This window comes from Podarcis filfolensis, assembly GCF_964270895.1.
Source record: "Podarcis filfolensis genome assembly, chromosome: 3".
Taxonomy (NCBI): Eukaryota; Metazoa; Chordata; class Lepidosauria; order Squamata; family Lacertidae; genus Podarcis; species Podarcis filfolensis.
Window position 1 is genome coordinate 35,023,051 of NC_139606.1, and position 24,905 is coordinate 35,047,955.

Consider the following 24,905-nt stretch of genomic DNA (forward strand, 5'->3'; position numbering starts at 1 on the left):
CTGAATCAATCCCCAGTTCAGGCCAAATAAAATAAAGAAGAGTTTGTGTTGTCGAAGCGACAAGAGGAGATCAAACATTCTTAGGTACTGCACTACTGGCTGAAGCATTTCTGCAGCCGGAATACACACTGCGTATGAACTCTATCCACTGGGCTCAGTGGGGTTGAAGTGTGTGTTGATGCTGCCAATTTTGCAAAACAGGAAGCAAATTCGCCTTTCTCATCTCAGTAAAGATTAAGCCAGCAATACAAGATGCTCTCCCCCTTCATTAGGGGAAATCCACCTTCAGTTATTGGGGGTGGGGAGCAGTGAGAAGAGTAGAATTACCTATGCTTTTTTCTGCTTAATTTTATAATTGATGTTGCCAGTTCATACTATAATTGAAGTACAGCCATGCGAATATTGAGCCAAATTTCTCCTTGTGGAGACATTTCATGGGAAACGCTCATTTCCATATCTGCAATGGTGATAGTTTTATGACAGTTTTATGACAGTTCAGGCCAAATCTAGGTTGTCTCTCATAAGTCAAACCTACCATGGACTCAGCATTTACCTTAATTGTCATTTATGATTATTACTTATAATCTCTACAACATTTTTTTAAAGTGTGAAAAGTGCTTTGCAACATGTATCTCATTATTCTTTGCAATGTGGTAGCACCCATTATAATTCCCAGGAAACTGTGGCTGAATAAAAGGGGTCACCTACTGAAATGCAACGAGCTTATTTCGCTGTGGGAGCACACGAACGTATAAATTCCAAGGCTAATATGCTATCCATTGGGATATTCTGCTTTTAATCAATTATAAGGCATGAAATAATAAATACTTAACATGCACACACACACACACACACGCACAACTACAGGACAAGAGCTAGTAAAACAAAAACATTTGGGGGGCTAGCAAGGCACCTATTTATTATTAAGTTTTTAGCTTATTTGTCCTTGAGTTATCTCAGCTTCTCCTCCTACAGTGTAGTGTGTGGCAGCTGTTGAGAAGGCAAATCCCATGGTAGGGATCATTTAGGGAAGAAACTGAAAATAAAACTGCCAATATTATACTGCTGTTATACAAATCTCTGGTGTGACCGCATTTGTTCAGTTCTAATCGCTTCACCTAAAAATAAAATAAAATACAGAGTTGGAAAAGTTTGAGAAAAGGGCAACCAAAACGATACAGGAAATTGAGCAACTCCCCTATGAGGAAAGGTTGCAACATTTGGGACTTTTTAGTTGAGAGAAAAGGTGAATAAGAGGTGACATGGCAGAAGTGTTTAAAATTGTGCATGCCATGGAGAAAGTGGACAGAGAAAAGTTTATTTCGCTCTCTCTTTCATAATACTAGAAATTGTGGACATCAAAAAAAAAAAAAAGCTGAATGTTTGGAGGATTCACGACAGACCAAGGAATGGTCTTCTTCACACTGCAGAATAGTTAGCAAAATTCACTCCACAGGGGGCAGTGATGGCCACCACTGGGATGGCTATAAAATGTGATTACACAACGATCTGCCTCCATGGTTGGAAGAAGTAATACTTTAAATACCAGTTACTGGAAACCACATGAGGGAACAAGGTCAGGTCCTGCGTGTTGGTTCCCCACAGGCATCTGGTAGGCGACTGCAAGTACAGGATGCTAGATGAGATGAGCCATTGGCCTGATCCAGCAGTCTCTTGTTATGTTCTCAGTCAACTACATTGGGCCACCCTACCCCAATGATTGCATTTGCCCATGCTGCAAGTGGGTGAGCATTTACTGACTTGCGGGCAGGCCTCTGAAGAAAGCAGTAGCCCAGTGCCCTGTTAACAACTTCCAGATCTCACTGTAGTCTAAGAGTTGGGTCCAACAAGCCACAAACCAAAGGGAAATAGTTACTAGCAGTGTTCCACAAATACTTACCCAAGGGCTACACCAAGAGTTCACACAATGATACAACAGGATAATTCTGTAGCAGTTCTCATAGTTTGTGCAGCATCTTGTGCTAGATTTTACACAAACAGAGAACATTGGGCAATATAGTTTCACTTTTCTTTCACAAGGGATAAAATGGCAATTCCATGAGTAAAGAAAGCCTTCTGCATACAGAAAGCCATATTTCAATCCAACCCAGAATGTGCCTCTGGGCCATAGTGACCACAGGTAACACAAACAGATAAGAGGATATCATTATTGCATTTGGTAATTTTTTGTGTGGTTTTGCTATTCTCATCACTGGAAGGTTTTTCAGAGATCTTCTCCAAGTTGCCTTATTTAGAAAAATATATTCTTGGTATGCCTCTGCATTCAAACTCTTCAGCTGACTCCACCAGGTGCTGTCAACATGGAACAGCATAAAATATGCAATTAAATTACCGTCTTGAGACTAGAAGGAAGCAATGAACTCCAGAGAAAATCTGTCCTGACATTCTACTGTCGTTGAGCTTTAGCTTTATCTGAAGTAGTGGTTAATTCATTTGTGGTTTCAATAGTACGAAATGAACTGTGAAAATGGACTGAAGAAACAAAACCATTCCATGTTGTTCTTTAAAAAACCCAAACCTCTTTCTTGTGCGCATTAACTCTCACACTTTTGTGGTGCTGATAAAGTCTGCAACCAGCTATACAAAAAATTGTTGCCTATAATAGCCTTTAAATTGAAATCTGTACATTCAATGCAGCACTAAGGCTAAGGTTCCATCACTATGGTTCCATCTCTCTCTCTCCTGCCCCTCATAAATCTGTTCTGAGGGTTCCCTAAACCCACCAGAGCAAATTTTGGGGATGGCACAGGGTGTGCTTGGGCTAAGGACAGGGCAATTCCCATTGCGCTAGTGGGAAACCTTGAACTGGCTTCTGCAATGATTTAGTTTAAAATAGGCCCAATCTCATGTAAGAGTGTAAGTTTTTCAGCTCAACCAGAAAATGGATGACAACCCTACCTTATAAAAATTCACCAGCATTTTAATGCACATTTCTCCGAATCTATCCATGTTTGTATGTAATGTTGCCTCATATACACATTTTTCATAGCAAATTTTCTAATAATTTTTATGTAGTATTTTTCACTAATATATAATATTATTACATGCTAGTTTTTGTACACATTAAATTGGTGGAGAGCTGCACTGTAAAATTCAGAGAAATGTGAATTTTGAAAGATGGCTGTGTTTTGGTCTGTACATTGTTTAAGAATGTGTGAATTGAATTTCTCCTGCATTCCCAAGATAGAACACCAAAAGGAATACTGGGATCTGTGCTGCTTCTCCTAACAAATGAACGTTCAGCTGAAGGAGCACACACAGACATATATGCTTACCATGTATTTAAATGTGTAAGACATATGAGATACAGTGGTACCTCTGGTTAGGAACTTAATTCGTTCCGGAGGTCCGTTCTTAACCTGAAACTGTTCTTAACCTGAGGTACCACTTTAGCTAATGGGGCCTCCCGCTGCGCTGCCGCTGTGCGATTTCTGTTCTCATTCTGAAGCAAAGTTCTTAACCCCAGGTACTATTTCTGGGTCAGGGGAGTCTGTAACCTGAAGCGTCTGTAACCTGAAGCGTCTGTAACCTGAAGCGTCTGTAACCTGAGGTACCACTGTACTATATATTAGGGCAGAATGCACTGGCTCTGTATGGACGCTGAAACAAGTTGAATTCAGGAGTCTTCCTCCACACCACCCCAAACTGAAGTATACATCAACACCACCCCGAAGTTGAGCCCCTCACCAAAACCCTCATGTCATTTGGCTATTCTATTTTTTTCCGTACAGCTCATTTATTTTCCCGTATCTACTGTATTTTTCCATGTATAAGACTAGGGGGTTTTTTAAACGAAAAAAATAGGTTTAACATCGGGTCTCGTATTATACATGGGTAGTGCTGAGGGGTGTTTTCTTAATTTGGAATCCCCCCAAATAAGGGGTGTCTTATACATGGGGCATCTTATACAGGGAAAATACAGTATGTTTCTATAACTCTCTGGGCTTTGCAAAATGTGAGGCTATCCAACATGTCACCTGCAGATCACCAAAGACCTCTGGATTGTTTTTAATATTATTATTAAAACAGGGAAACAAATGGTTTAAAAAATAAAAATGTAATGCAAGGGTTTTTTTGTTTCAGTTTGAACCATGTTGTTCTGGTTTAACAACTAACTAACTAATAACCTTTGGAACAAAGAGATATACAAGGAAAATACAAATCATTTGGCCAACTCTTAATTATTTTAAGGTAAGACAGAGCATCCTCACTTCGGCCCCCTTCAAAAACATCAAACTAATATGAAGTTTTGAGTTTTAATGGAGTAAAGTATATTCTTTTACTTCCCCGCTACACATCCCAAGACCTATCTTGCAGGTTTAATTCACTCTGAAGATGTTCATGTGCCTTCAAATTTCATCCACTTCAGCCAAAAAGGGGATGGGGAATTAAAGCCATTATTAGATTCCTGGTTTTTGTGAATAGGGAACATAAAGCTTCATTTAAGACAGAGCAACTTGGAACTGCAAAAAGAGATCAAAACAGAAAGATCACAGAACAACTGAGGAACAGTTTTATTTTTTAAAAAACACACAGATACAAGGCAAATGTTGGGTCTCTCAAACACCTCTTATATCTATTATCTAGTAATTTCCAACTTTGGCTATGATTCTAACCATATTTACCTGGAAGTAATTCAGTGAGACTAACTCCCGGGGTGAGGACGGAAGTTTAGAGTAGACCCACTGAAAGTTATTGACTTAAATTACTTAAGTTCATTAATTTCAATGGGTCAACTCGGAATTCAATATGACCAATGCTGGTTATCACCTATATAGACATATTTAAAATGTGATATATTTTACATTCTAAATCCTTATATCTTCAGGCTCCCTCCTGTATCTAAATGATTGTGTAGAATGCTTATGATATTTTTTTCCTGGTAATGTTCAATAACTCCAGCCAGATTTAAGAGCAACTCATCACACTTTATCTGGCTGAGACTTTAGGGAAAAAATCATTTCAGAAAGGAGTTTGTTATTCTCTTATTATACTCAGCCCAACTTGACAACTGCAAACAGCTATTGCGTTTGCAGAGATCTTTTGTTAGCTTTTCAATGATTGATCACTTTCTTCAGTGCTAAATTTTAAAAAAGTCACACTGATATGACTGGAAGTGTTTTCGGCTCCTCTCCCTTTCCACAAAATAGCTCCCAGCATATCCTAGTTAATACATCCCCTGTGATCCTATTTACGATAGTGAGCCTCTTATAGATGCTACATGTTATTAGTATTCATTTTCTTGTTTGACTAAATAGGCATTTTGAGGTTGCACTGCTCAGACTGCAGCAGCAATATAAATAAAAAAGGCAATGCATTATTAAAGCACATATTCTTGTTACTCAGTTGCAAAGGGACGTGTGTGATGAAAGGTGATTTGTTTGGAGTGTCTTCCTTGCCAGCTGGAGTGTGAAAGTAACCAACCCTCTGTATATATATGGTTTTCCAGAAGTTGGGCTCACAGCACTAATGGAGCAATGCTGTTCCAAGTTACTGTTTGTGCTGAAAACAAAAGAGCTGACGATATCATTCTACTACTTCCCATTGTTTCTATGGCTTTGGAGCTCAGGGATGCTCCATATGTTACCTCTTTTCCATATACAGAAAGTGTCTATATAGTGAACAATATGAGATCTAAGCCTAGCCTGGAGTTGGGGCTTAATCATGTGAGCAACATGGGGACTTCTGTTTTCAGAGGGTTTTTCCAGCTTAAAAGGAAGTACAGGAATGCAACATTAGCCCCCACAGTTGACAAGTATCATGAAGCCTCAGGGTTGGTCAGGGCTGGTAAAAATACTAAAACTGCCTGTTCAACACAGCGGGTTTTCTTTTCTGCCTGCTTAAGTTGTTTTTGTTGGTTTTTTTATCCTTTCTGATAATATGCACAGTATCTGCAGGTTTTGGAAGCAACCCCAAACTGCACAAAATTAGTTTGTGAAATGGAAGCAATGGCTGGGTGGGATAGGGTGGCAGGAACAGCCAACAGATGGAAAGAGCCACAGATCTAACGTGAAGCTACAATACCGATAGCTTCTCTTTCAGAAAGACAAGTGTCCATGAAATGCTTCATTCTGCCCCCTGTAGTTTTCAGTTTTCCTTTCCCGACTCTCAGTCAATGCTCAGTGCTTGCTGAGCAAACCCAGTCTTCACTGGCCTGGATTTTGGGAGGAGGGGCTGTCCTCATAGGCTTAAAAAAAAAATTGTACTTCTGTAGACACAGGTGGCGCTGTGAGTGAAACCACAGAGCCCAGGGCTTGCCAATCAGAAGGTCGGCGGTTCAAATCCCCACAACGGGGTGAGCTCCCGTTGTTTGGTCCCTGCTCCTGCCAACCTAGCAGTTCGAAAGCATGAAGTGCAAGTAGATAAATAGGTACCGCTCCGGCAGGAAGGTAAACAGCATTTCCGTGCACTGCTCTGGTTCACCAGAAGCAGCTTAGTCATGCTGGCCACATGACCTGGAAGCTGTACACCGGCTCCCTTGGTCAGTAAAGCAAGATGAGCGCTGCAACCCCAGAGTCGTCCGCGACTGGACCTAACGGTCAGGGGTCCCTTTACCTTTAGACATAGGAAGCTGCCTTATACTGAGTAAGACCATTGGTCCAGCTAGCTGATATGTCTACTACACTGACTGGCTGCCCAGGGTTCCTTTCCTAGTCCAACCTAGAGATCTGGAGATTGAACCTGAGATTTTCTGCATGCAAAGCAGATGCTCTCTCACTGAGCTGCAACCCTTTCCCTGAGACCTCTTGCAGCTCTTATAGACTTTGGGGTTTCCAAGCTGATGCCTCCCTTTTGCTTTGCGGTGGCTCTGCTTTGGCTCCATTTCTGCAGGCACACTTCGTCCAAGTTTGCTATTAGAGCGATGAGCTCAGGGAAGCGGCTGGTGACAATGACATGTCCTGCTGACCCCGACAAGGGGAACTCAAAAAGCAATGTGGTAAAGGAAATCCCATGCAAATCGTTCAGTTATGTTTGATTTATACAAATCACATTACGCCTGGAAAAGAGGCACATACGCATCTGTTACTTGGGGAAAGAAATATATAAATTGCCAAAGTATTTTCAAACATTCTTTCCCACATCATGTTCACTGTTGACCCCACAGTTTCAGTTATCCACTGATGGGGAATCAAGAGCAGAAAATAAATGAGAAGGAAAAGCACTGTTTTCTGCTTTCCATGCTATCATCAGTCATCTCATCCCTCTAATCATATTACGAAAAGCATTTACATGATCTGCTCTGAAAGTCATATTGCCTCTTTGTGCTAGCATGCTTTTTTGCATTTCCAAAATACGTGACAAATGTAATTATGCCTGAAATAAGTAAAGCTTCTCCTTTGGCAGAAGCAGAAAGAGTACTAAAAAAAATAATCTGTGCTATGCTACATCTAACCTAATTATAGTGACACCATTCATGGCTTTAGTGTTCTGTTGATGTCAGCATTTACATTGTGAGTGAGCCCTTAATTTCAGGACATTATTGCTTTGTTCTTCATAACTTGGCTCCTTTAATGGAAATTTGCAGCAGAGCAGTAGGAGGCTTCTCTAACTGTTTTCTTTTAAAGTTTCTTGATTTCTAATGTGACCTTAGGCCACTTCGAACCACATTAGGTGTGCTTACTGAATGTAAATACTACACAGCAGGGTCGCAGTGGTGGGCCTCACCCCTGACCTACATCACTCAGCAGCCTGGTTGAACAGGTCCTATGCATGTACAAATAGCAAGAACATAGCCTTGCTCATTCAGTCAAAAAAAGAAGGGATTTTCTCATAGTTTCTGATCATAGGAATAGTACAGTGTATCTCAGGAGAGGTGGGGAACCTCTGGTCTGGGGGCCAAATGTGGCCTTCCAGAGCTCTCTCTGGCTCCATTAGTGCTCTCTCAAAGCCATATCCCTTAGTGGGCCTGCTTCGAGTTTTCCTTAGGTGTCTTTTCCTGGGTGGAAATGTGTCCCTGAACTCTGATAATACCTCCCGTTTACCTGGATGGAAGATACAGCGTGGTAGCCTACTGTACAAAGAAAAATTCACATTTGTTACTGACTTTTGGCTCTGGTTTCACTCACCAATGCCATGTGGTCCCAGAAGGGAATATAACCCTCAGCCTGAAAAAGTTCCCCTCAACCCCTTAGACTTAGGGTCTATGGTCGACAAGTCACAGTGAATGTCAGTTGCTCAAAAGGGGGCCTTCTTCTACTACTTTCCTGCACCTCCTTCCATGAGGAATCAGCCACACTCACTTGTGTTGTCTAAGGAGGGTTACTATACTATATCTATGGGACCGCCTCTCCTGGTATGTCCCACAGAGGAACTTACAGTCTTCAAATAAAAACATCTTGAAGGTCCCAGGCCACAGAGAGGTTAGGCTGGCCTCAACTAGAGCCAGGACTTTTTCGGCTGTGGCTCCGATCTGGTGGAATGCTCTGTCACAAGAGACTAGGGCCCTGCAGGACTTGACATCTTTCCACAGGGCCTGCAAGACAGAGCTGTTCCACCAGGCCTTTGGTCAGGGCACAGCCTGACTCCCGCCTTTGGCAATCTTCACAGAATCTCTAGCCCAATGGTTGCCATCAATTTGATTTGAATTAATTTTATAATGAATGATTTTAGAATGTTGTACTATTTTATTGTTGTTAGCCACCCTGAGCCCGGCTTCGACTGGGGAGGGCGGGATATAAATAATTTTATTATTATTATTATTATTATTATTATTATTATTATTATTATTATTATATTGTATTCATTAGGTCAGGGTTTCCCAAACTTGGGTCTCCAGCTGTTTTTGGACCACATCTCCCATCATCCCTAGCTAGCAGGACCAGTGGTCAGAGATCATGGGAATTTTACTACAAAAACAGCTGGAGACACAAGTTTGGGAAACCCTGGTCTAGCTTGTGTCTTAATTTTTCCCTTCCAAACAAATTCATGGTTAGAATTCATGTTCCAGTCATATTCATATTCACATTTTATAGTTCCTATTCCTCAGAAAATGTCACTTCGTTTTAAATATTTTCCTCTTCTTCTTTGAAGTAGAGTTGGAGGAGTAGATTCAATACTGATTTGACTGTGAATGTTTTAACTGAAGTCATTATATTTAGTGCTGATTGATACTGAGGATATTTAACTCCTTCAAGAGCACCACAAGAGATTGCTTCATCCCATCCATTGTGCACAGCACAACACAGAGACCCTTGAATGCAACTGCATACATGAAATATATGACTAATGATTGTTTTAGTGCCATACTGAGGATATTTTACCATATCTGAGCATAGATTGAGAGTTCAACCAATGGACTGACATTAGGTTTATCTGGGTCCAGCTTCCATATGAATTCCCAGGGTTCTTAAAACACTGCCTCAAATGCCCAGGCTTAGCCCTTCTCTGGATCAGAAAAATATTCAGGTCAGAGAAGGGCCCATTGCAGTTTCTCTTGGAGTGACAAAGAAGAAGATGGGGAAGGGGCTTTGGGTCTCCTTCATTTCATGAACTCCCAGGAATAACTAAAAAAACCCAAGGTTATTCTCTCTCATTTTTGGTCTGGGGTGGGGAACCTGGAAGAGTTCTTTTGACAAAATGTTTTTTGTTTTGTTTTTTGTCATCCTCAACTTCCCCCCTGCAACAAAGGAACAATGAAAATGCATTTTTCCTTGAAGAATTGGGGATGGTAGGTTGGAATAACCCAGTGTTTATAATTACAGAGCTTGTGACAAACTGCCCATGTTGCCTTCAAGCCATAATATATAAATAATGAAATTATCTCTTTATTTGTCTGAGCTTTGTTGAGCAAGCAGGAAACAATGCGGCAAAAGGATGTGGCAGATTCTTGGTACTACAAAATGCAATAGAAAGGGAAGCCAAATACACACCTGAAAGAAAGTGTGAGGCCCAACTTTGAAAGCAAATGCTCCCTTGCTGCCAGCTATGAAGAGCCTCCCTTAGGAGCAAAATACAGGTGGGTTTTTAGTAATATCCATGACATACCAAAGAGGAATGGTGGGGTAACATGGCCCTGTCCAACTAAAAATAGCAACCAAGTTTAATAATGCCTAACAAAGCAACAGTACAGTGAAATTAATCTGGAGACAAGAATGATCTGCCATGGTAAACAACCACCATTGACTGATCAAGCTGATCAAGGAGACAAGCTGTCAATGTCCTACGTATACAGTCTTTTGAGAAACACTTCAAAAGGTGGATTGCTAACACCAGTACTTTCCTCTCTTTTAAAATTTTTAATAGAATTATTCTTAATTCGTTTCTGATTGCCTGGAATCTTGCCAAGGCTGACTGACAGATGAAAACAAACTGTAGCATCTGCACAATTCAGCAAGGGCCTTATTTAATGGTCGACAACAGAAAGCTTGCAATGCAAGGCTGGCTAGCTGCACTAAATTCTGACAGCAGGACTTCTCTTTCCTTGGCACATCCAATCTCCTAAAGCCAAACCTATGATGTTACCACTGCCTATTTTTCTCTTCACAAAGACTCACTTAAAAACGCTCCTAAGCTCACAAAGCATTCCAAATGCACTTCCAGGGGGTGATAAATGTGCCTCAAAAGCTCCGCTCATATATTATGAAAGAGAATGAAAGTTTATTGTCTCCCCCCATTTCTGTCTCCTCCTCACTCCCTCCCCCACTTCTCTTTCCCCCTCAGCCACATATTACCCATAACAATCATGTCTCAAACTGAATGCAACTGATTTGCATGAAGGACTCTATGATTTGAAAACAGAGATGCTGAATGTACTTTTGTTACACATGAAAAAATACTTTAATAAAACACATTTAAGCAAGTGCTGTGAAATCCTGACTGTCAGGATTAGAGAGAAGAGACATCTAAAAGAGAAGAAATGATTTGGGGGGGGGATTCAGCACCATCACTAGCTGAGCTGCTCTGGAATGACAGAACACGGACAGTAAAATCCAGAGTTTTAAATCAGATATATGATGTCATTATTCTTTACATGGATTGGAAGCTAAGAAATGAGAAAGCCGATGCTCCTTCCACCCAAACCCACATTCTGATTATTATTTCACCTTCAGTAATGTGATGGAAGAGACGCAGGAGACAAAAACACATATCTGTTGAATGTAAGAGGTCTCAGGATTCTGAACACATCACCTCTTCACTCTCAATTTAGGCCACAATCCTAATTCCTAAGACTCATTCAATTCAATAGGTCTCACTACTTAGTAGAAATGGTTAGGATTTAACTGTCATAACCTTCCAGGCCACTTGAACGGAACACCACTTCTTTGGTAACTGAGTACACGGAAATCCTTGCATTTAATTATGTGCATGTGCTTTGCTAGTTGCAAGGGCAATAGGAGAGGAAATCTTTCTATAGCACAAAAGGAGAAAGTTGCTGTAGATAGGTTGCTCCTTCATCATCTGAGGCCCTTCTTCATATGTCTCCTCCACGAGAGGCCCGTAGGGTGCCAACATGAGAAAAGGCCTTTTCTGTGGTGGCTCCCTGCTTGTGGAATGCTCTCCCCTGGGAGGCCCCACTGGTATCTTTGTTATGTATCTTTAGTCGCCAGGCAAAAACATCCCTCTTCCCCCAGGCCTTTGGTTAATTACCGGTAAACAATCCATGGCCTTTTAAACTGTGGGAGGGGTATTGTTTTTGTTTGCTGCTGTTATGTGTTGTGTTTTTATATTGTAAACCTCCCTGTGCTCTTTGGTTGAAGGGCAATATAGAAATTTAATAAACATAATCATAATGAATTATTAAGAATATTTGTATACTGTCCCATGACTGGTGTTATATGAAAAATATGGGATGTGCTGCCAGTAGCACCTTTGATTCCCAAAACAGGCACAGGGCAGAGAAGCAGTGATGCTATAGAACATTACCAATTTAGGAACAGTGCAACATCCTAACAAGGCAATAACAAGCCGTCCTCTAGCAATGCCTATTTCTAGTGCCTTTTACCATTTTGATGATTATTTTACATCAATTTTATATTCACAATTCAGGAGGTAAATGCCATCTTGGAATCAATGCACCTCTCCTTCTCTCTCTTTTTTTATACATACCTCTCATTTGGGTCGATATGCTTTTTTACCCACTGTAATTTATTGCTATTGCTGATGAAAGAATAAAGTGAAAAGTGGAGAGTGTAATCAAAGCCAATAGTGAGGCCAAATACCATGTGACAATAAATCAGCAGGAAAAATTGCACTAGAGATAAATGGGGGTGTTTACCATTTCAGTTTGAATACTGCCAGGACAACAACTATTTGTGTAAAATACAAGGCCGCACAGGGGAAAGCAACATTCCTTTACTTCATCATACACACACACACACACACACACACACACACACACTACTACCTCCTGCCTGGATCTTTGTTATGCAGATCTGTGTTGAGGAATTTTGGTTTGCAGAAGTGGCACCTTCCAAATTTGCTCAAAATAATACTGGCTTCCTTTGAGATGTAAATTTTTCTTTACTTCAAGGCAAGTAAGTGGGAAGAAACCAAATTATCATATGAGAGGATTTTTCAGAGGAGTGTCTAGTAAGTTTCTTATTTCCCTTTCAACCAGTGCTTTTCAAACAGTGAACCAGGACCCACCAGTAAAACCTGGGCCACTTTCATGTGGGCCTCAGTGCCACAGCCCGCCCAGTACTTCCTCACTTGCCAGCCCCTCCTCCTAGCCATGCCATAGCCTTTTGGCTGGACCAGTGCCAGCACCATCAACTCCTTACATGACGAGTAAAGGTAGCCAAGAGATAGAGATGTGGGGGGTGGGAGGACAGTAAAGGGGTACAAACTCCTATTGAATTTAATGGAGTTGGTCTGAACTCAATGTGTATTCCCTCAAAATCCAATCTGAAATATTGATCCAACACTTATTAGAAACAATAAAGAGGCATGAATACATTTTAATTCTCTTTTTATACTGCCCTGAGTTAGCACTTTGAGCACAGCATTTAATTATAACCATAACCACAATCATCTATCAAAATAGCACAGTCTGTCTTATATTATATAGGTATTACAATACCTTTGGATACTGTTTGACAGGAATCAATACTCTTTCTGACAGCTTTATATTTTTGTTGCTGATGACATCAAGGTATTTTTTCTCTTCATCCTCCTTTTTCTCATCAGAACTCTGGAACTTTTCAATTTCTAGGAAGGGTGAACAAAAAAAAAAGAATCTATAATTAGATGGCTGTTATTCTTTGATGCAGGATTATTTTCTTATTTGGAAGTTATATGAGTAACAACATAGACTCAGGTAAAAGAATGAATAGTGCTAAGGAGAAAATTACGTCCATGCAAGAGTGAATATTCTCCCCCATCTCCCCTACCATGCAACCCATAAATCTGTTCTGAGGGCCTCCACCAACCCTCTAGAGAACATTTGGAGATGACATGTGGCACACATGGAGGGTAGGAGGGGTAATTCCTATTGTGCTAATGGCAAATATCCTTGTACTAGCACAACTATTTGGTTGAATACCACCCAACATACTATACAACTTGAGCTGCAGCTGACATTTCAACAGAACCTGTGATGCAATCATAGGGAGACTTTATGATAGCAGTCAGCAGGACACTCAGCATTAGCTGGGTTCCGCTATGGAAGTTGAGAGCTAGAGTGAAGCATACAGAAACTATTGCAATTAGGCAAGAGAAGAAGGCCAGGCTCAAGACATTTATACCAGGCCTGGCCAATCTGGAAGTTTTATACCGCCAGCAAATCATGGGAGCCCAATGTTGCACCACCCTGTTCTTGTATGCTCCTGAAGGGTGACCACAAACAGACAATGGCACTTCACTAAAATAATTCCCAAACCACAATGTTTCCATTTTAAGCTCTCAAGTCTCTAATGAGCTGCCTCTTCTCCCTCCTCAATTTTGTTGCAGAATTTCAACAAGTAATTGGTTAGGAGAAAGCTCAAGTTCTAAAAAAAATCATTTAACAAAAATGTTGCAAGCAAAGGATCTTGAACAATCCCAATTTCCTTCAAACCTTGAAACATTCAGAAAGCATGGATAACGAACAGTGCAAGCCTAACCATGTCTACTCAGAAGTAAGTCCTATTGAGTTTCCATGGTAACTGGGTGGGGTTAGGATTGCAGGCTAAATTCTGAATGACAGGTGTTAGCATGGTCCACCCAGGTTGTATCAAAAGTTACAAGGATCAATTCCTCAACTATCTCTACCCTTCATTAAAATGTCCTTCCTTCAGTACATGTTTTCCTGCGCCAAAGAGCCATTGGCTTGCCTCAGCTCTTGTGCTAGGAGCTGTGCTTTGAGCTCCTGTCTGCCAATCATTCCTAAATATTTTATTGTATCTTTCTCTTCTTTTTGTACAACACTCAGAGAAGTGATTTTATGAGGGGGTATCATAAGTTAAATAAATAAGTAAAGTGTCTGTTGAGTACTGCCTGGCAGATGTTTCTTTCGCAAGAAAAGAAGGGAGTGTGTTTCACCCGTGATGATAGCTGCTCACTGCTGTTAATATCCTATGCCTTTTTAGGGGGCATCATGAGGAACAATCGGGCCAATGGCATTTTCAATCCCATCATACATGATGTGGAGAATGGGCTCCTCTAAACCAGATGGAAGCCATTGTGTCTTGGTGCAGGTTAATCCAGCACTGATTTGCACTTTTGGACTGACATCTTTGCAGACCTGCGTTCCTCTCATCTAGTGTTTCTGACACTGGATCAATATTGTAAAATAGGGGTACACTCTTGGGAAAACAAGAATTGTTTATTTATGAGCAGAAGAAATATGCAGTTGAAGTTTTTATTCTGCATGTGAGGCCCATTAATAAGAGGAAGTAAGCTCTGGAAAAACATAGGGATTTTCTCATCTGAAGGAAAGCCATGCTGCCAATTAACAACGGCATTCTCCTTTATTATAGCGTTGGCTGTTTCAGGCCTCAGCACTAACACTGAAAATGGCTAGTCCTTTGATCAGGTTAAAGCTTCCCAGTGCTTTTTTTCGTTTAAAAAAAAATGTTTAGGGATACTCTCATTTTCCTACTCATATTGAAATACTGCCCCTCAATGAGGCCAAACCTAGATTCACAAAATGTTTAGGGGTCCCCTCCAGAAAAAAAGCAAGGAAGCTTCCTACAAAAATACCAAGATTATACAAAAACAAGATGTTCTATTACCCTATTTTTTGCTATTTCATATGAAATAGTGAACTAGAAATCTGGAATATAATTAAGGAACTGTTGAAGCAAACAAATAATAATTACTCTCAGTTAAGGGCTTGTGACTCCCTTGAGCATATTTGTTTGGCCTTACAGCAGCCTTATAAGTTGCCTGTCTTAAGAGTAGGATTTGCTTCCTCTACCAAGTGAGAGTGTTGTGGCTTTTTTCTTTTCTCCTCTTCAACCAACATGTTGTTGCTGAACTTGCTGCTTGAGCCCCTGGTAATGACACTTCTCGGCAAACAGAAACCTGCTAATGAGCCTGGCCCTGCTGAGCCAGGAATGTGTGCACAGCAGGAACTTTCTGGAAAAGTTGAAGAGCTGCTTTAAAGAAGATAAAATGTGGATAACCTAAAATAGTGCGCTCTCTCTCTCTCTCTCTCTCTCTGTGTGTGTATGTGTGTGCGCATGAATGAGAGAGAGATTTTCATTCTCCCTGATCGTCAGAAATCACAGGGCGCATTTGCATTTTGCTCTGAGGAAAGCGTATTGGTGACTTGTCCGGTTCATGTAATATCATCTGTTTTACTTACAAATATAAAGATTGTGCAGCAGAGAGCAACACACAAACAAAGAAATATATATATATCTGTCCTGAGGTTGGTGGGTTTTATATATATATATATATATATATATATATATATATATATATATATATATATATATATATATTAGTTCAGCCTTCCAGCACCTTCTTTACAAGGTGCTCTATCGCCCCCTTTGGTAGCCCAGAATAATGCATTTCTTGCTTGTTCCGTAGTGACTCCAGAATCACAGTAAATGGACAAAATACAGTAAATTTACTGAATACAGTAAAATACAGTAAATTTACTGAATACAGTAAATGGACAAAAGTACAAAGATTCACAAAATGTTTAGGGGTATGCATACCCCTGTGTGTCATCCCTCCTGAAAAAAGCACTGCATACATGCACACATACTTTTATTTGTATGCTGCCTTCCCACAGTTCAAACCATGGTCAAGGATCCTTACAACATGAAAAAATGCATAACTAAAACATAAAAAGTAGGCATATATAATAAATCAAACATTAAAAAAATACAAAACCGATCTGGACAATTTCCACATGAATAACTGCAAACTCTAGAATAAAGATACAAAAAACCAACAGCAAACAACACACACTTACACACTTAACAAAAAACCCAAACAATACCTCAGCCCAAAGTGTCTGGGCTGAACATCAGAACACACATTCTGAGAAGGCTATTACTTTGTGTAACAGACAGGCACATCTGCAGCAATCCTATGCATACTTCCTTCGTGGGCAGTACCACCGGGTCAAACGCAATGGGGCTTACTTCAGAGTAACAGCTATACAGCTCACTTTGATAGGCTTACAAAATCACTTCAGAACAATTACGGATTTGCTTGGGTGTAATTGCTATGCATGGATGAAATAGGCCTCACCGCTTCATCTTAAAATCCAGTGTCCTGCGGCTGGAGCATTTATTGGAGTGCTATTTTTCTAGAAAAAGAGGTGCCGGAACTCACCATGAACACTTCCCTTGTTTTCTTATAATGGCAATGATGCCCACTTGAGAGGTGCCAGAACTGAGTTTCAGCTGGGGGAAAAACAAAACCCTGATTGGGCAGATTGATGTACATAGAAACATACCTTGCACGAAGTCAGGCCATTGGATTGCAGTCAGGCCAGTTAGATTGCAAAGTGTAAGGTTCATTATATCTGAAGGCCTGGACTACTCCTGTAGGAGGAGGTGGTGGCGGAATAATACAGAAATTTACCACTGACCCTCTCTTTGGTTCTACAGAAAGTATTTTCTATCACTTTTGAGCTACAGGTGGGGATTTTAAAAAATGTTCCCTTCTATAACAACCTTCACTGAATTAACAAACAAAGCTACTGTGCTAGCTTTTGGTTAATACTGAACTTTCTATGTAGGAGCATATGCAAAAGGCGACAAACATAAACACATGCCATTTGCAGCCTGCAGTGCCACAGTTCACTCAGTTCACTCTATCAGCTTAGGCCTCAATTTTCTCATTTCCACCAGGCCAAAGAGTTAGAGCAGGTCAAAGAGATATGGCTGTACCTGGCAGTTCACAAGGGCTAGTATAGAGAGCCTAGTAGGACAAAGATGGCGCTTAGTGTCACATGGTGGGAGCAGAAGATGCCCGCCGGAAGGCCAGGGGGAAGGACCTCAGGGGTGGAGTTCAATGGATATGGAGGCAGAGGTAATAACAGAAATCAAGCCAAGAATAAAGCAGCCTGCCCATTCTATTATGATTCCTCATTCTTAGATTTTATTCCTTCCTCTGGAGACTCTGAAAAGGAGGCTGATATCATGAAACTTCAGACCAAGGAGAGAGAGCTGACAAGCCTAATCACCATGTGGAGCTGGTCACTGAATGCATCAACATGAGCCCCAGGAGGGCTTGCCTTGAAAACGAAATTTCTGGCTGTGATGAAGCATACACAGAAAGCAGCAGCAATTGGGCATCAAAGCAGCATAGGCGGGAGGAGGGGGGCTATATTGGAGCAAGTAAGCTTCTAACAGAGCAACCTCCCCCCAAACCCCTGCTGCCCATGTACTGATCAAGCATCATCGCACCTTTCAGTAGTTTCCCAAGCACAGATTTGCAGAAATCTACACTGTTCTGGCAAAAAGAAACTCAGTAAAGAATGTGTGTGTGTCTTACTCCCCCACCCCACCCCCCAAAAAACCTCTGACATGCCAATAAAAGGAAGGTAATTATACTTCTCTTCACTATACTTGACATCTGTTACAAAACTCACGTCATGAATATAGTATTTCCATTTTTAAAAAGGCACCCCCCCAGCAGAAACATCCCTTTGCTACATTCTGAAGCATGTCAAAACTCATCAAATAACAAATGTTCTTCTCGTCAGCCTCTCCAACCTACCATAAAATGGAATATACACCTTCCAAAGCTGTCAGCATTTGGTTCCCCTTCAGAAGAGCAATGTTAGTGTTTGCTTAGTTTTTCTCTGGGCAGCTGTTTTGGGTGTGTGTGTGTGTGTGTGTGTAATTATTTGATTGTAAGTATTAATGATGTCAGCTACATGTTTTTCAAGAATCCTGCACCTCCATCATAAGATTGATTTTCCTTTCACCTGAGAATTCTGTGGCCTGGTTCTTATACAAATAGCCTATAAAGCTATACCCAAAGTGACACATATGTATAATTAGGTGTTTCAGAGCATAACTGCATAGAAAACAATCATGGTCCCCTCTCCCCAAACAACTAAAGGAACTATAGTATGGTGTTAAGAGGGCTCAATCTAGCATCCACCCATCCACACAACAATAACAACAGTTTCCCATGAGTTCCTAGAAAGAGTGAATAACTGTGTCCAAACTGTGCTTTGGACATAATGCAGAAAGGAAGTGCAAGTGCCTCATGTTGTCACGTTCCCAAACCAAAACACAATGACTGTCGTGTGTAGGCAAGGAAGAGATCACAAGGTCCAGATTCCATGAGGTTCATAACCAAATAGGAGCTACAAAGATGTCCCAGCAGCTGATATGCCCCTCCCACCAAGCTTTTAAATATGAAGCAGGCAAAGCTCACTCACAGAACTCTCTTGCCCTATAAGTCTGTTGATCTGCGCTCTATCTGGGCAGATGCAAATGATCTCACCTATGAATATAGCACCTAGGTTTTGGCAACAAGATTGTGTCCTGTCCCTCTACCTCCATATCCACTGCCATCTCCTCTTGCTAAGCCCTTCCCTATGTCTTTTTGCTCTCTGAGGAGGCTCTGTGCTCTGTCGGAAGGGCAGGGGGAAGAACCAGCACCTCTGAGTCACCTCTAGAACCAAAAGGAGAGGACCTTCATCCTCCATCCCTTGGTGCCAGCCATTCAGCCCCCAATCTGCTCCTCTTCCTGGTCCATCTGGCCACCAGACCATGCTAGAGTCTGGCAAAGCTGAGAGGCGCATGACACGCACTTAAACTAACCAGGTTCAGACCCAGTTCACAAGGGACTAATTGTACTGGTAAGTTACAACATTATAAAAATGTGACACCAGGGGGTGCTGTACAGCAGTCAATGGAAAATTGCATCAAGCGCTATATACGTTTCCCCCCTTAGCGTTGTTGTTTTTTATATGTGTAGATCCAGCCAAGGTTTGTAATGGTTGCTCTAAATAAGAGGTAAGCACTGAAAGGCTCCTTCTCCAGCTCCAATTAAAATGTAAACCAGAATAATTTGTAGTTTACCCCCTTCCATCTAACAGACATCAAACTTAAAAAGAACACAGCAAGGAGAGGTCTTGTAAACTGAGTGAAGCATTTTCAGCAAAGGGTGTTTTTTTGTTGCTGTTTGGGGGTGGGGAGCTTCCCACTTCAGCGATACCCATTTACTTCCACTGGTGTGCTTTCGAACTGTTAGGCTGGCAGAAGCTGGGATGGAGCAGTGGAGGCTCACCACCGTCGAGCGGATTCAAACTGCCAACCTTCCGAACAGCAAGCCCAAGAGGCTCAGTGCTTTAGACCACAGCACCACCTGTGATGCAGTAAAGATACCTGAGCACAGAATACACAGATATTTTGGAATACATAGAGAATAAACCATGCACAATACTGCTTAGAAGGGTGTATTAATATTCTGGCTACATGGGAAGTGTAGATCATTTTTTCCACCCAACTGGCACCCTCCCTCCTGACAGTGCCCATATGCCGTGATTTAAGATATCTAGCATTATAGTGCAAATGAATGCTTGATGCTGTGGTTTATTTATATTTCAACTTCCAGTAAGCAAGAGAAAATATGACAATCAATATTGTGTTTTGAACCAATCAAAAGATTCCAGAACATGAGACTCCCCCTTAGGTCCCAAGGAATTTTGCAGTTGGCACAGACCTCTAATAATGACAGTCAGCTAATTGCCCTTCAGATTATGGTAATATGAGCAGCACATAAAATTGGCCATTAGGGTTAGTCTAACAATTTCATAGCACATTATACAAAGACATAAATCTTGAAAGCACTTTTCCTTGGGGGAAGTAGGACATATATGTTACCATTTTCCACAGTGCCAAGTGTCACATACCAAAAAGTACTTCCAGTTATAGGCACAATAATCAGCAGGAAAAAAATGTTTGTCGGGTAAATGAGGATTAAAAAACCCTCTAGAGTTCACACCAGGTGAAAAGCAGTCTACACATTGGATTAATCACACCCCAGAGCCAGGAGTTTGTAAAAACCAATGGGAGCTTCTGCTTCCACTCTGAACTCGGTACACAAACAGGATAAACATGAAGCAAACAAGGTTACACTGAATAAGCCAGGCAATATTTCCACCATACCGAGACGACAAAAAGGGGCGAGGGTGTTGAATGAAGGAACTGATGTTGAGTTACATAAAATGGAACTAAATGACCCTGACAAGTATGTTCTTAAACCCCATTAGCTTCCTAATGGAAATAAGATGTTCTGTCAAGGAAATAAAAGGAAAGGCTGACTGGAATTTTTGAATAAATACAAGGAGTGTACTTTGAGGAACTTCAGTTCCAATCTGCTTCTAACAGAAGTAACCAATGCTAGCATGTTCTCTCCCGGCAAAAGGAGCCAGGGGTAGGAGTAGCTGCTGGCAGCCTTGTCAAATTAACTTTTGGAGAGCTTCAAAATACACCCCCCTTCTCTAAGAGCTTTCTTCATCAGTATGCCTATTTCCCCAGCTGGTTGACCTTTTAATCCGCTTCTCCTGCATTGTTCAGATTGAGCAGACAAGGTGCAGGTTAGCGATCCATGCTGTACCTTTAAATATCTTGATGTGGGAAGGGGTGGGTGAGAGAGCAGCCATGGCCAAATCCACGGATTCTTTTCCCAGTCCTGCCTTCCCACCTTTCTCTGCCTGCTGTATCAAATAAGGTCCCAGGTATGACATACAGGGAAGAAAACAATACAGAGTAAACCCTACACAAATCCAGAGTGCAGTCCCTAAGTCGGTTGGATGGCACCTTGTATGCTTCCTTCTGGCAACTTCTGCAGCCAAGCTGGTGCCAAATGTATTGCTCTGCTTTCCTTTGGACCACATCAGCAAGGCCAAGAGGGGAGTCTTGTTGTCTGGGTAGCCCAGGATCTCCACACACACTACCAGAGAGGTCACTTTGGTGCTGCTATTGCAGCAAAAGCAATGCAGGAGGCAGCAGTTATGAGTTACCGGACTCTGCAACCACAGTGATTCTCCAGCTGTTTGACTTCACCCTAGGAGGCGCATTCCATTGTCACTCAAGACAGATGGATACCAACATTATTGAAAATAACATTGAAAATGGATATGAAGGAAATTGCTTTGACAAAACGTGTATGTTAAGAAAAGTTGCATATAAAAATGCATTATTACAAAATTTTCATGAGAACTTAAAAAAATTATAATAATTCTCAACTTGATTTGGAAATATAGAGAAAAGAGTTTAAGCCTGGAAAATGAAAACTGAAACTGACAAATTTGCCTATCCTTAACCCAGGCACAGCTCTGCTAAACCTGCCAGTCAGACTTGATTCCCTCCACACCCCTTCTTGGACCATTTCCCATTTTGACTCCCTCAAGCCTGTCCTTCAAGGTTGCTCACTTCCCCTCCCAATTAAATGAGGCAGAGCCACCAATTAAATTCCAATTTGAAGTTGCTTATTGTAATCCCCATCAGATGCATACCTGGAAGATGTTCTCCAAATGTCTCACACACACACCGGATGCAGCTGCTGCACCTGTTGCAGGTTTAGCATTGTCAGATACTGTCCAATGCTTAATTACATTTGCATGCTTTTTTTATTAAAAAGAATTAAGCAATTATACCAGCTCAGCCATTGCAGCACGAGACTCAATCTCAGGGTCATTGGGCAAAAGATTCCTGCATGGCAGGCTGTTGGACTAGATGACCCTCTTGGTCCCTTCCAACAATACAATTCTATTATTCCAAATGAAATTGAGGTGAAATGTTATCCAGTTCCAGACTACCAATATGAAACTGTGACCTCTAGGCACAGTCCATCAAGTGGCATCCTCTCCCCTTTGTGTGCATGCACTGCAACCCTGACCTTAAGTAATTTGTGGACTTGGACCCCAGGCAGGAAAACTATGGTTAGGGGAAGCATACACAAGATAACACCATTCCATGCAACGTTTGTGTGTGTGTGTGTGTGTGTGTGTGTGTGTACGTGTGCCAAGGGCCACTTAGAAGAAGAAGAGGAGTTTGGATTTATCACTACTCGAAGGAGTCTCAAAGTGGCTAACATTCTCCTTTCCCTTCCTCCCCCACAACAAACGCTCTGTGAGGTAAGTGGGACTGAGAGACTTCAAAGAAGTGTGACTAGCCCAAGGTCACCCAGCAGCTGCATGTGGAGGAGCGGGGAAGTGAACCCAGTTCACCAGATTACAAATACACCACTCTTAACCACTACACCACACTGGCTCTTCGGGAGGGAACGGGATCCCTTTTTGCTCTATGCTGATCCTCCCCAATGGAAATGGTTCTGCTCATGTAGAGATGGGTCGTCTTCCTCACTTCATTTGCTTCTTCTCCACTATTTATTTATTTATTGCACAATACAATTAACTGCAGAACATAAGAAGTCACATTGATTTCTAAGGATTAAACAATGAAATAAATTGCAATAAAAATAAAAAAAAATCTGGAAATATCTGAACCCACCAATTTGCAGATTAGATACACACACTTATGCCCTCATACACAGAGTACACAGAAATATACTGTGGATGTTTAAGTAAGTCACTACTCTGCTCAGTGGGTTTTACTCCCTATTAAGTATGTTCAGTATTGCAGCCTAAATTTTGAAAACACAGTGCAATACTACAGCATGCAGATCTGCTCAGAAGTATGCCCCATTAGGTTCAATTGAGCTTACTCCCAGGTAAGTAGTATAGGATTGCAGTGCCAGAGGAAAAATACTTCAGTGTTATCTATTATAATGCAATGAATATTTTAGCAAATAATCCAATTAAATCATTACTTCGACATCATTTCATTATTCTGCCCTCTGGGTTAATGTTATTGGTTTGGTGATTTCCCATGTCATTAGAAATAGTTCTTCAATCAAAGGTTTCCATGCTTTTCCAATTTCTACGCTTGCTCCTGAAAAATTTGCTACTAGATTAAGTCTCATGGCGATACTACTGTGACCTCTGAGTGAAGAAATGCACAGTTCTAGAAATTCATTATTCAGCTAGGATATCACACAGTTTTTCATTATAAAGAGAAAAGTCTGTTTTGTTTTTATTAGGATTTATAGTTTACCTTGGCCTTCCGTTATAGTAAATTTTAATTTAACCTTTTTAACTTTAAGCAATGCTCAAAGTGTGACAGCTGAGCAAATGCCCTTTGGATTAATCGATCTGGACATTTGGGGAGCAGACATATTCCACACACCAGAAAGGACTATAAAATGCATCTGTGCCATTTATGGCCCTCAGCTCTGCAACAAACAAACAAACATTCTGTTTCATGGGGATTTCCATTTTCGAATCTATGCAGCAGGATATGCTAAAGGGACATATGCCTTCCTGCTCTGCCTGCTAAATGGTGCGAAATCGTGAATGGAGCAATGCGATATTTAGCCCACAAAGCTATAGAAGTATAGATTTCTTCAGAATGTCAGTTCATGGTTTGTAGTACCCCGAAGCAATTAAGGAGAATGAGAATCTCAGCACTAGGGGCCATATCTACCATAAAGATGGCTTTTGGGTGCAAGAATGTCATAAAATATAAAGGAATCTGTACTTTTTCCATCCCTTATTATGTACACATACTTTCTCCCTCATTGCCCCAGTGATAAATGGCACACCTGCGCCCTTATATCCCAGTGCTTTCACTGAGATCATCCAGAGAAGTGCGGTGAGTTGCTCCCATGTTACAAAGTCCCGAATGGCCTCGGCTACCAGCCAACCATTTAGCACTGCAATCCCAATGCTGTGGAACACTCTTCCAGCTGAGGTTCAGCAGGCATCCTCACTTTTCACTTTCAGATGTCTCCTGAAGACTTTTTTTTATGCTGACGTGTCTATGCAGCTGTTTGAAGCTTGTTTGACCGCCCAATCATTTCTGTGCTGTTTTTAATGATACCTTATTGCTCTACACCATCCTGATGTTTCAGAATATAAATGATGGCATATAAATACTTTTCTAAATAAATAAATAAATGCCTGGAGCACATCTACCTTACTAGCCACACTAGGACAGTCTGTCAGGACCTTAATAACAATGTATGGTGGTACCTCGGGTTAAGAACTTAATTCGTTTCAGAGGTCTGTTCTTAACCTGAAACTGTTCTTAATGCAGGACAAACTGTTCTTAACCTGAAGCACCACTTTAGCTAATGGGGCCTCCCACTGCTGCCACGCTGCCGGAGAACGATTTCTGTTCTCATCCTGAAGCAAAGTTCTTAACCCGAGGTACTATTTCTGGGTTAGCGGAGTCTGTAACCTGAAGCATATGTAACCTGAAGCGTATGTAACCCGAGGTACCACTGTACATCCTGATAAGTTTTGTGTAGTGTTAGTGAATATAAAGGGACCCCTAACCATTAGGTCCAGTCGTGGCCGACTCTGCGGTTGCGGCGCTTATCTCACTTTATTGGCCAATGGAGCCAGTGTACAGCTTCCGAGTCATGTGGCCATGTGTTGAACCAGAGCAGCGCACAGAAACGCTGTTTACCTATTTATC

At 41.3% G+C, this 24,905-nt stretch overlaps 1 protein-coding gene across 2 annotated transcripts in view; it reads right to left on the bottom strand.

Moving 5' to 3' along the window:
- Window positions 1-24,905, bottom strand: part of KHDRBS2 (KH RNA binding domain containing, signal transduction associated 2) — a 336,381-nt gene that overhangs the window by 244,804 nt on the left and 66,672 nt on the right. For both annotated transcript variants that reach the window (XM_083607373.1, XM_083607374.1), the window contains exon 2: window positions 13,040-13,167. In XM_083607373.1, coding sequence (XP_083463499.1) covers window positions 13,040-13,167 — 128 coding nt within the window. The remainder of the gene's footprint in view (window positions 1-13,039; window positions 13,168-24,905) is intronic.